Source organism: Nannizzia gypsea, genomic scaffold (genome assembly GCF_000150975.2).
Source record: "Nannizzia gypsea CBS 118893 supercont1.4 genomic scaffold, whole genome shotgun sequence".
NCBI classification, from domain to species: Eukaryota; Fungi; Ascomycota; class Eurotiomycetes; order Onygenales; family Arthrodermataceae; genus Nannizzia; species Nannizzia gypsea.
Genome location: NW_003345198.1, coordinates 1,837,114 through 1,849,533, shown reverse-complemented (window position 1 = coordinate 1,849,533; position 12,420 = coordinate 1,837,114). Strand labels below are relative to the sequence as shown.

General features: G+C 49.5%; 5 protein-coding genes across 5 annotated transcripts; 4 read left to right on the top strand and 1 right to left on the bottom strand.

Annotated features, from left to right (window-relative positions):
* Positions 1-1,081: 1,081 nt before the first annotated feature.
* Positions 1,082-2,803, bottom strand: MGYG_05370 (hypothetical protein; the record flags this gene model as incomplete). Its single annotated transcript, XM_003172737.1, has 4 exons — positions 1,082-1,519; positions 1,583-2,042; positions 2,178-2,544; positions 2,596-2,803. The coding sequence occupies 4 exons, from the start codon at positions 2,801-2,803 to the stop codon at positions 1,082-1,084; spliced, it is 1,473 nt and encodes a 490-aa protein (XP_003172785.1).
* Positions 2,804-3,457: 654 nt separating this feature from the next.
* MGYG_05369 (hypothetical protein) lies at positions 3,458-4,982 on the top strand (the record flags this gene model as incomplete). The annotated part of the gene is made up of 3 exons (XM_003172736.1): positions 3,458-3,749; positions 3,835-4,071; positions 4,126-4,982. 3 exons carry the CDS (start codon positions 3,458-3,460, stop codon positions 4,980-4,982), a joined length of 1,386 nt encoding a protein of 461 aa, XP_003172784.1.
* Positions 4,983-5,582: 600 nt separating this feature from the next.
* On the top strand, positions 5,583-7,441 carry MGYG_05368 (cyclopropane-fatty-acyl-phospholipid synthase; the record flags this gene model as incomplete). Its single annotated transcript, XM_003172735.1, has 4 exons — positions 5,583-5,720; positions 5,865-6,351; positions 6,417-7,168; positions 7,235-7,441. The coding sequence occupies 4 exons, from the start codon at positions 5,583-5,585 to the stop codon at positions 7,439-7,441; spliced, it is 1,584 nt and encodes a 527-aa protein (XP_003172783.1).
* A 1,128-nt stretch (positions 7,442-8,569) lies between these two features.
* On the top strand, positions 8,570-10,371 carry MGYG_05367 (4-coumarate-CoA ligase 2; the record flags this gene model as incomplete). Its single annotated transcript, XM_003172734.1, has 3 exons — positions 8,570-8,669; positions 8,732-9,367; positions 9,431-10,371. 3 exons carry the CDS (start codon positions 8,570-8,572, stop codon positions 10,369-10,371), a joined length of 1,677 nt encoding a protein of 558 aa, XP_003172782.1.
* A 759-nt stretch (positions 10,372-11,130) lies between these two features.
* MGYG_05366 (hypothetical protein) lies at positions 11,131-11,544 on the top strand (the record flags this gene model as incomplete). The annotated part of the gene is made up of 2 exons (XM_003172733.1): positions 11,131-11,319; positions 11,455-11,544. 2 exons carry the CDS (start codon positions 11,131-11,133, stop codon positions 11,542-11,544), a joined length of 279 nt encoding a protein of 92 aa, XP_003172781.1.
* Positions 11,545-12,420: the final 876 nt, after the last annotated feature.

Here is a 12,420-nt window from a genome sequence, read left to right as displayed (position 1 = left end):
CCTGCGTCCTCTGCTTGATCGTCCAGGAGGTTGAAGTAGATACAGGATAGTCAAAAAAGGAGTAAAGGAGCTTGGGGAGGCTTACGTAAAGTGGGCTTGTCATGTGAGACACGGCGGAACAGCAAAGGGGCAGGAGGTAAAGAGTAAACACAAGGAAAATCAACACAGCTTCATACGGTATCTGCAATAATACAAGTTAAAAATTATTGAGTGATACTTAGAAGCAGCTTGATACCATGCAAACCACTTAAGTATTATAAGGGAAAAGAGAATCTCACCAGCTCTACACCAACATATATACTATATCAAAGGATAGCATCAAACAAGTCATGGCTATTCGCCTCATATCAAATGGTTGGATGTGGTCAGAGTTTCCTCAAGTCCCAATATTGAAACATGCTTTAATAGATGAGTATCATCCCGATCCGAGCTACCAACTACCATCATAGCGATGCGCATAGGCTACAAGTGAGAAAAGGCCTGGGGTATTAACTTGAGCTGGATTCGCGTCTATATAATGTATTTATGTGATATCGATACGAGATACGATGGTCTTGTTATGAGGTAGCAATTGGACTAAGAGTTTCCCCATTTGATATCTTTGTATCCCTTTCTATACAGTGACCTGTACCTGTACGGAATACGGAGTTGTAGATGAAAGGTAAGCATATAAGCACCAGCTTTGAAACAGGTATGTAGGTAATACTTTAGCAACTGGCTTGAATAATAATTGAATGCAACGGACAGGGTTTTGGTACAATTTCATATAACTATTATAGAAGATTAACCATTAAGATGAAAATTCCGTTGAGGTCAAAATCCAGTCAAAACGCGAGTATTTGCTGGCAGATGACCACCTGCACACCGCTTGAACCGGTGCTTGGCCCCGGGTTGCTTGACTTGCATAGAATTACGGTTTGGTTATCTTCGAGGCAAGAGGCAAGATTACTTACTGCATCAGCGACTTGCGGATCATCCAAGCCTACTCGCAAGGCGTTGACCTTCCTCTGTAGGTTCAGGCAGAATATTTCTTTTGCCTCTGCACGCTTCCCTTGCATAGGCAGCGTCAAACCCAGATTATTCAAAACGCTCTGGGTAAATCTATGCTCGGGCCGAGCACAGTGTCACAGTACTTGAGTGTTTCGCGCAATAAGCTCTCCGCTTCATCAAGCTCTTCTTCCTTCTTTATCAATAGGTTTCCTAACACTCCCATACTTGCCAGCGTGTATTTATTTTTAACGCCGTATATCTCCTTGAACAAATCCACTATGGCGCGTTGCATCTCCTCGGCTTTCTTGTAATTGTTTTCCGCAAGAAGGATTTTCATTGCAGCCCTCTTCAGGTCTACCATCCTCATATGAGCAGCTTCGGATTCCTCGTGTTTTCCATCTATGTGTAGCGCCACTTGGACATGACACAGGGCAATCACAGTCGTAGGATGTGTTGGTCCAAAGGCCCACAATCTCTTGTCAAATTCACGCCATTGGCGCTCAAGTAACACCTCATTATGGTAAACTCTCTGTCAAGGGAAGGTTAGCGCTTGGAACATCCTTGACACGTTCAAGGGCGACAACATAACTACCTGGTCGGCAAGAATGAATTCTGCAAATCGTACGATGAACCCTGCGCCGCTTTTCAAATGTGGCATGGGAGTAACTTTGTGGGTGACTCCACCTGAGGTAATCGTTCCATTTGCTAGGTCAAAGTCGACCTTCACTGCTCCGTAGTAGGAGAAATTACTTGTGAAAGAATCAACTAGGTCAAGAATTCGCCGTCTCTCGGCGACATGCGGGGACGATCTTCCAGAGAACGATAAGGACCATCCAATAACTATATCGGCGTCACTCTCATTAGTACATTTGTACCCGCGTTCACGAACAACGGATCGCACGTCCTTATATACCATTAGGAACACATCAGATATGAATTGTGCGCTTTCCTGGTTGGAGGGTAATTGTGTGTTCCGGTGGCAGAGGATCAAAACGGCTACTTCAAAAAGGACCCATAGGCGTGGTTGAAAGCTGGGGAACTTCCACAGAAAGCTGCAATCTCTTATCAGAATTGTGATTTGAGTTAGGACGCGTTTAAAATATTTATGCTGTAGCTCGCTGCGCGGAGCCTGCGGAATGCAGGTCCAATCGACCCAGACATAGGTGCAGGAATGTTCAGCCACATACTCCTGGAGGAGGCGACAGTCCTCGCCGTCAGGGTCAGGATGCTCCCGGGTATTCCAGTAGTGACTGATAAAGAGGTAATCATCTTTATTCACGAAACCCGGTACGACTGGTATGAGGATGTAGGTGTCTAACTGGCTCGAGTCCCATCTCGAGAAAAGGGTTTGCTTCATGAACGATTTCTTCTCTTGGAAGAACCAAGTTTTGCCACTTGCAAGGACATCATCGAGGGTTTTTTTGCATCTCAAGAGGTGAGCGGAGATGTTAATCATGACCTCTCTATCATTCCCGGTGTAGTGAAGAGAGCTCCACGCAGCTATGCTTCGCTCAATTAAAGATTTAACGGCTGGATCAACGTCGGACGTATCTCCTATAGTTCAGCTAGCATGCTCCCTTGGTAATCCGTAGGATGTCTCCTTACCTATGTTCGCGGTACTGGAAGCGTCTTGGGGTTCTGCAAGCGTCTTGGGGTTCTGCATCAGCAGCGTTCCTTTGGCTGGCCACGATGGATGGTACGGTCTGAAGCGCAACAGAGCCGCCCTCTGGGGCAACAGGATGACAACGTCCCCGGCCGAGGAGTCGCTGCAAGCATCCCATGATAGCGGAATGCTTTGTGCTAAAGAGTGCATATTGGAAAACCCCCCAACTCCAAGGTCGGTGAGGCTGAGGAGTCACCTCTATATGACCAAGCTAGCATGAGGCAGACGATCTTGGTTGCCTAAGACCAGGCGCCTTGCATGGGCTCGTATTTATCACACGGGAAAGAGCAATGACTAGCTGGCCAAACATATGTATCAATCCCTCGGATGCAGTTGGGCAAATTCATTGCTCGCTTTTATTCTTTGTGTCGTCGTGCAGTTTCCGCTACTGATGATTGTCCAACCTAAGGGTATTCCGTTTGTACATAGACTGGTGTCCCATAAAAAGTAGAAGTGCGAAGCCATAGCTGAGACTGATATACAGGAGTTATGGTATCTTTCTACGGAGTATGCGCGACAATAAAATAGTAGGTTTACATTTGGTACTGGCCAATCCCAATGCTTACATAAAGAAGTCTATCACGTGAGACATGTTTCTCCTGACGCGGTTGCCGGGGCGACACGACGGAGGAAACAAGGAAGCGATGTCGAGGATGGACGACGACGGCGTAGAAGAAAAGAACGACAGCAGACGACAGAATCAAGATGATGAGCGGCGATTACGCGACTACGAGCACCACTGGCTGAGATATTGAGAATAGCAAAAGAGATATATAGAGAGGGAGAGAGAGACAAAGCTGGAGGATGTTGTCCATCCGAGGACAGGGCCAGGAGAACCTGGTGAACGCGCACCAGGCGGCAGCGGCCTCGAAGCCGTTGAACCAGGGAACGCGACATCTGCCACCAAAGACACCGGGCAAGCTGCCTCCAAAAACGCCCTTTAGACTGCCTCTACACGATGAGAACAGACCACTTGTGTTTGGGAAGGGGATGGGGGCCGGGATAGGCAAAAATATACTCAAGGGACAAGATGAGAATGCGACTCTGCAGGGCAAGGGGAAAGGCGCGGAGAAGAAGGCGTTGGCTACTCCAGCGGGTGAGTGAAGGCGGTCTTTTGACCTTCCTTTGGCTGTAGATTTGTGCGGTGTTTGATGGAGGGCATGGGCTAATGCAGCTTTAAGGCACAATGCGGGCGCCACTGGGGATGAAGACCACCAATGCAAAGGCGCGGGCATTCCAGACTCCGGCTCCTAACATGATGATGGGGACGATCAAGCAAAGGAGTGCTAAACGGGGTTCAACGCGCAAGATCAAGAAGGCCGCACCACTGCTTGCACAGGTGACGCAGGAGAAGGCTGTGGTGGCCGTAGAGGAGGAGCCTGAGCGGGAGATTGAATACATGCCTCCGAAGCCAAAGCGTGAGTCAATTTGCCTGGTTTGACTTTAAAAGCATACTAATTTGAATGGCATAGCTCTTCCTGACGACGATGGATATATTACATATGACACGACATTCCCACATCTCAAAGGAACCAACTTTGCCCGTGGATGGGGGAAGCTGTATGAAGACACCAGTGTAGGTGCTGATGGACTAACGGCCAAGCAGCGAAAAGAGAAAGAGCTTGATGATGCATATAACAAGCAGATCGATGAATTAATCCAGGCCCAGATCGATAGCATTGGCACTCTTAAACTGGAAGTGGAAGGGGACAACGCCAAAGGCGAAGTGGAGGAGAGTAGACCCGTCAGTCGAGCCACAACTACATCCGAGCGGTCAGAGAGAGCAGTGTCTACTCTTCGATCGAAGAGTGCAGCACAGGCCTTGGCCATGGACCCCAAGGGAAGTGTACGAACCAGGTGTTCGCCCAGGCTAGCTGCAAAGGCCGCTGCAAAGGCTGCTGCTGCTGCAACGGCAGCGACAACAAAGCAAAAGAAGGAGACTACAGAGCCGACTAACCCATCTTCCATGCGCCATGCGGCTGCCGTGGCCAGCTCAAGAAGCACTCTGGGCTACTCCAAGGGCCGTGAAGTGCTGGCTGCCCTGAGAGAAGAGCCAAGCCAGTCCAAGAGCAGCTCCAGGACAAGCAGGTCAACCAGCAGGAAGAAAGACCAGAAAGAGAACGACACAGACAGCCTCTCCCCGGAACTGTACATGCAGCTCTACGGCCCACCTGCGTTTGGCACTGAGATGTGGTCTCGGTGTAAGATTGCCGGGTACTTTGACGACGAAGTCAAGACGACTGAAGAGTTATTGGGTATAGACATCCCCAGCGTCGACGAAGTCTTTGTGGAGGACGAGGAGAGTGCTAATTTTCAGCTTCTCATCTAACCAACGCCCCTATCTTTTTCTTACCTGTTCTTTTTATTTAACTATCTCATCTGGAGGGGACTAAGGGGTAGGGGAAAAGGGGGAATAAGGCGTCAGGGCATCCGTCGTATCTTTCTGACACTGTGTATTATTTCTGTATTATCCCTATATTTTATTATTATTGCATAGAGTCCTATGATCTACCAATCTCATCATCTCCATCTTGCTTCAGCCGTCTGTCTGAAGAATATCAGGGATCTCTGGTGGAGTTTTCCCATGCCGCTGCTTAATCCTATGCTCCTGCTCCCTGGCCTAGCGCTTTGCCCCCTGAAACGTCAAGCTCCGAGCGATGCATGTGCTGGCCCGCCAAGCGCCCACCATCGCACTAACTAACTAAACATCTTTCCATCTCCTTCACCTTCACCTCGTCCCCCCTTAGCAAAAGCGAGCAACTCCTGTGCTTCTCGCTGCTGGCTGTATCGACCGTCTCGCTCTGCTCAGACAGGTACTGCATCTGCCAATTGAACCTGAGCCCGCTCCTGGCCGTCGGTGCAAGTCTCGCTTCGTCGCCTCAACCGCAGCAGCACCTTGCCAGCTAGCTAACCCTACCCTCCTCCCACCATGGCGAAGAAGTCGGTCAACCAAGAGCCGGCCTCCTCGACCACCGGCGTCGGTGCTGAAGGATTCGAGTTCATCGAGACCCCAGCTGCCTCGTGCGTGAGCCCGAATGCTGAGCCATGCGGTGTCAGGACGACAGAGGTACGTCGTCTGTTTACTTCATCTTACTATAGCCAGCTTTTTTGTGGTTTTCTGTTGGGCATACTATATACGTGGACAGAAGAACCACTCAACCCAGCATGTTTTGCGGATAGTCAATGCTGATATAACCAACCTGCAATATAGTATCCTGCGATCAAAAACGCTCCTCTGCCCGCTGATGCTGCTGGCTCGGACTCGTTCTCCAACACTCTGCTCATCTCCCTGCTGGTGCTGGTACCTGCGTACCTTGCCCGCCAGGTGTCCGGTGGACTATGGACAACCCTGTTCCTCGCCATCTTCACCAGCATCCCGATCCTTATGGCCTACTGGACTGTGGCGTCGACCATCTCTCCACGAAAGAATGAAAAGGCGAAGTATCCTGGCCGTCCTGTCGAGCACTATCTCAACTTCCTGAGCGAGCATGACCGTGCCAAGTACCATGGCAAGTCCAAGATCCCCATGGAGACTTTCCATGAGATGTACTTTGACGGACAGGTGGATTTCAAGGGTGATGCGCTGGAGATGCTTGAGTACAGACATGACTGGGCTCAGTTCAAGTTCACCTGGAGCTTGTACAAGTATTTCTTGACCGGCATGATGCCAGAGGTTATCATGCACACCAGAAGCCAGGGTAAGTAGAACACCCCCCTTTTTTCCCTTCTTTCGTTAAAAGCTCAATGCTAAACCGCATTCTAGATGAGGAGCAAGTTCGTGGACACTATGACCGTGGTGATGATTTCTACGGCTGGTTCTTGGGTCCACGCATGATCTACACCTCTGGTATAATCTCCAACATCAACGAGGAAGAGACCCTCGAGCAGCTGCAGGACAACAAGCTCGCTGTCGTCTGTGAGAAGATTGGCCTTAAGCCCGGAGACACCATGCTCGACCTTGGCTGCGGCTGGGGCACTCTTGCCAAGTATGCGTCCGTCCACTATGGTGCCCATGTCACTGGTATTACTCTTGGCCGCAACCAGACCGCCTGGGGTAACAATGGCCTTCGCAAGTCTGGCATTGAAGAGTCTCAATCCCGCATTCTGTGCATGGACTACCGTGATGCTCCTAGCGTCCCTGGCGGATACAAGAAGATCACCTGTCTTGAGATGGCCGAGCACGTTGGTGTCCGTCACTTTTCCACTTTCCTGCGCCAGGTGTATGACATGCTTGACGACGACGGTGTTTTCTTCCTCCAGATTGCTGGTCTACGTAAGTCGTGGCAATACGAGGATCTAATTTGGGGCCTGTTCATGAACAAGTACATCTTCCCCGGCGCTGACGCAAGCACACCCCTTGGATTCGTCACCGAGCGCCTTGAGGGAGCTGGCTTCGAGATCAAGGGCATCGACACCGTGGGTGTACACTACTCTGCCACCCTCTGGAGATGGTACAGGAACTGGATGGGCAACAAGGAGAAGGTCGAGGCCAAGTACGGCAAGCGATGGTTCCGAGTAAGTACCGTGAACATAATATTTATTTAATACGTAAATATGAACAGAAACACTAACGGTTGACAGATCTGGGAATACTTCCTTGCCTACTCTACCATCACCTCCCGTCAAGGAGGTGCTACCTGCTGGCAAATCACCATGGTTAAGAACATCAACTCCACCCACCGTATTGAAGGTATCCCAAGCCAGTTCGGCCTTGCCGGCGCCCGCGAGGCCAGCATCAACGGTGTCGGTGGAGGTAAGCTGCTCACCGCTGTTGTCGAGAAGGAGTAAGGGGAAGAAAAGAAGCTGGGCTGCACGCACATACATTACAATATCACGGTTGAACCGTCTTTCGACGTTGATTATGGACATGGATCATGGAGGTGCAACACATAACATATGCAAAACGACAAAAGTGAGAAAAAAAGTAAAAAAAGGTATTATGGCGAGCCTGGGAAAGCAAGCAAAAAAGGGGGGAGGGAGGCAGGCAGGAGAGGTAGCTTCACGCGGGTTTCCTTGTTTGTCTTTGGTCTGGCCACTTAGATAAAATGCACAACTAGTTACGTATGTAGTCGATGGTTTAATCATAATGACACTCTGTTCCTTTCTACTGCTCTTGCTGGTGTTGACAGCATCTCCTATGTAGCCTATCCTTGTCCTTGCCTGACAAAATATAAAAATAAATAAAAACCTGCCCAGCGGCTGCTTCGAACCCACTGCCTCCTGCGTGCCGTCAACGCTCAACCTCCCAAACGTCGTCGCAATGGCCAAAAAAAAACTGGTAGCTTCTCTTTGATTGAGCGTGTCATCCTTAGTGCAGGGGCCATGCTAATCTTCTCTGTATCGTTACTATGACCAAATGCCCGAAGGCATAAGAAGGGAAGACGACTTGGTATTTAAGGTGGTGTTTTGAAGCTAACGACGCATGCTGATTGGTTGGGCTGACTTGCTTAGGTAATAATACGTTATGTAAGACGGGGGCGGAATATAGTTGTTGCGACGCCATTGTCGGAGTGGAGAAAGTATATGCCGAAGTACCTGATGACTAAGCGACAGTAGCCGAAGCCGAGGTAAAGCGCCGAAAGGGGAAATAAAGCAACATCGCTTTGTTCATCTTTTAAATCAACTACAACTCATTTTTTGCATAGAAGACGATATCAAATTTACGGACGACGAGATGGAGAGAAAGACAGCGAGATATAGCGATCAAAATGCTGAAGTTGATGCGGTGTTGGAGCTGGATAAACAGGCCGATACGGCGGCGTTACGCTAGTTAAGCCCGAGGCCTCTCCACTGCGGAGAGCGGCTGCGAGTTATATCTTTGGAGATCCCCGGCTTGTTCTCCTCCCATCTCTCTCCCTCCGCTACGAAGACAAGACAAGATACCAGTAGCACCGCCAGCAGCATTCCTCTACCGCCATGCCTTATCCCTCCCCGTACCCTCCAATCGACATCCCGGTCGTCGACCTGTGGAAGTTCCTCTTCGAAAATGAGAAGCGCGACTTCGCGGATGACAAAGGTAAGCAAGCAACCCCCAGCTTCACGACCCCAGAGAGCTCTCCCCAGTCTAACGGCCAGTAGTGATCTACCAGGATGCGGACACTCTACGGTCGTACACCTATTCCGAGATAAAGTCGACTGCCATCACGTTCGGAACAGGTCTCAGGGCTTCTTACGATTGGAAAAAGGGCGATGTGCTGGCTCTCTTTGCGCCCAACGATATCGACATCCCGCCCGTGCTATGGGGTACGCATTGGGCTGGCGGTGTAGTCACACCTGCTAACCCGGCATACACGGCAGACGAGCTTGCCTTTCAGCTACAAAAGACCCGGGCTCGTTTCCTTGTAACACACATGTCTTGCCTTGATGTTGCTGTGCGGGCTGCTGCGAAGGTTGGTATTTCAGACGATTGCATTGTGTTGCTGGGCACGGAACGGCATCCCAGCTTGAAGTATAAGCACTTCACCTCTGTCCGAAATTTGTCCGGTGCAACGTTGTATCGTAGGGCGCGTATTGATCCAAAGAAGGACCTTGCATTTCTGGTCTTCTCGTCTGGAACTACCGGTGTGCCAAAGGGTGTTATGTTGAGCCATTATAACATCGTATCAAACATTCTTCAACTCAAGGCGGGAGAGGAAGGGAATCTCACCTGCAATGGTGGACCAGACGGCAAGGGAGACCGCATGCTGGCTTTTCTCCCGTTCTTTCACGTTTATGGTAATTCTTTGTCCTATTGCTTGCTACGGCGACGTGCGTCAACTGTGCTAATTTTTTCCCCAGGCTTGACCTGCCTAATCCATAGTTCGATGTACTCTGGGTACCATTTGTACGTCATGCCCAAATTCGACATAGAACGGTGGTGCGCCCATGTCCAGAATTACCGCATCACATTTTCGTATGTTGTGCCTCCGGTCATTCTACTACTCGCCAAACATCCAGCGGTCTCGAAATACGACCTGTCATCGCTTCGCATGATGAATTCTGGCGCTGCGCCGCTCACTTCCGAACTTCTAGAAGCCATGCATGACCGAATCAAGGTCGGAGCCAAGCAAGGATACGGACTGAGCGAATGCAGCCCAACAACCCACACTTTGTCCTGGAAGGATTGGCATCGAAAGGCTGGCGCTGTCGGTAAACTGCTTCCTAATATGGAAGTGAAATACATGACTAGCGCTGAAGAAGGGTCGGAACCTGCGGAGGTACAAGCCGGGCAAACGGGGGAGGTCTATCTCCGTGGACCCAACGTATTTTCAGGCTATCTAGACAACCCCACGGCGACGGCAGGCTGCCTCTCTGCGGATGGCTGGTTTTGTACTGGCGACGTGGGTCATCAAGACGATGAAGGAAATCTGTACATCACCGATCGCGTCAAAGAGCTGATCAAATACAAGGGGTTCCAGGTTGCACCGGCAGAGCTGGAAGGATACCTTGCCTCACACCCAGATGTGGACGATGCAGCTGTTATTGGCGTTGAAAGCGAAAAGCACGGGAGCGAGGTTCCGCGTGCATACATCGTTGTCAAACCGGGCGTTGAGACGGGAGACAAGACTGCTGAGAAGATCGCTAGCTGGCTGGCTGGCAAGGTCGCACCATACAAACGACTGAGAGGCGGAGTCGTATTCGTCGACTCTATACCCAAAAGTCCAAGCGGGAAGATTCTTAGACGGGTTCTGAAAGACATGATCAAGAAGGAGAACAGCAGGGCCAAGGCTAAGCTATGAGGCGTCCTACTCTCATCTGGTTGGACGCCGTGTTCTGGCGTTTGTTCGATCTACGGCGTCAAGCATTGGTATTCCCCATTTTAGTGCACTTGCAGTTTTCACACCGTTTGCCCCTGTCGATGGAGGCGGTTTTTTGAGATAAGTGAGTATGTACAACGTTGGAGCGATGTCCGTTGCCGTCGCGCACTATGTGTCTCGGTTGCTACTGAAATATTCTTAGAATAGAAAGATCTGCTTTTTGCACCCTTTACCCTGATCTCTTGCCGCAATGCGCATATTCTGTCGTGACCACTGACCAACCCCATTAGTTAACTGCTAACATGTACACGAGCTACAGTAACTATCCGATATCAAATCTGCATTGAATGCAGTGTTCCAATTCCAGCATTTCATTGACGATCTCAAGTGACAAGGCTGGCCTGGATTCCCATATTCACTGCCGTGCCATGTCTATACCCGTCCACTCAGCTCCCTTCACTCTTCCAACTCCCTCAGTCACTATGTGGCAATACCCATTCCCTGCCGGCTGCTACAGCGGCCCTATTCACTTTGCCTATGGCAATGAATTTTGCGTGTCACTTGAGCAGCGAAGCAATTAGTGAAGTAGAGCTCTTTGACTCTCTCGCGGAAAGTTATAAATACCCCTTCCTTGCCAGTATTTTTTCTTCCTTTCCAACATCATTTCCAACATCCTTTCCAGCACCCTTTTCAATATCAAAGTGCATTTCTTGCCCTTACATCATTACCATCCATTACATCATGTCTGCTGATTTGACCACCATTCCTCCTCCCCCTCGCCCCGTCCGTGTCGTCCATCACACGTGTCCCGTTGAAGTGGGTGTCCTACATCGCCTTGCACCGGGCACCAGCCGCAGGCCCATCAAGTACAATATACCTGTGGTGATACCTAGCCCTGAAGGAGACGAGCTTGAGGTCTTGACGATCGAAGTACTGGTCTTTTTTGAATAAAGGTGACCGGTACGCCACCAGTGGAATCTGAGCGGATCAAGGCCTAAGCAGTAAGTGTTTTACCTGCTATAAGTGCATTATTCTCGCTGACCAACTATGCTAACGGAGAAGTAGACACGAAGTTGGCGTACTAGGAGTACACAGCTTCAAGCCACACAAAATCCGCTTGCCAGTTCCGCCGCATTCTCTGGGCCTGGCCGGTGACGTTCTTAGAAGGGCCCAGCGCAGAATTTGAATCGAGCTCGAAAGTCTGAGCTTTTACAACATCGGAAGACTTGCTCGACACAGCACACTTACTTTTTTTTTACCCATGGCCGCCATCTGAACTACTATGGCGGTGTTGTTGACGGAATATACTCGACCTTCGTTCTGGCTCTGCATCAATGCTAGTCAAAATGGAACAGCTTGCCTGGCTAGATGTGCACCGGAGACCGAAAACGATAATCAACTCGTATATATCTACTTGAGGCGCCGTTACGAACCTTATTTTCTTTAACGATTTGCGAGCATGGTTTCCCTGAACACAGCTGGATTCGAAGGTCTTCAAAAAAAATTATATCAATATCTGTTTTTTACGCTTTACTTGTTCGTTCAATTTTCGAGAGAGACAATATCACGCTTCCAGATTTACTATTATCAGAAAATAAACGAGCGAGCTGGTAAATTCATAAATATATACGCTACATCTGCAGCAACTGTCCGGGCTCTGGAAAAGTATAAATTTCCAAACCCTTTTCCACGAAAGCCATGGCAAAAACCCCAAAGGTGAAAATATCTTCTCTTATATATATACTGAAGGGCGCCAGTTTGGTACCCATCTCAAGGTGAGCTCCACACAAGAAGACCATTTACCCCCTGACACGGTACCTAAGCTGACCGTTTATATATTAGGACTTTGATCAATAGCAGATGAAATACCATGAACAATAGGACTTCAGTTAATATAAAACCGGCGGCCATCGATCGAAGAAGAAAGGGATGTCTTTTTATCAAACCCTTTTATCTTTTTCAGTGACGACTACTGGCCTAGCAGCTGGTTCTGAGCCACATGTCATTGTCGGCAACCTGGCGATAATTCTA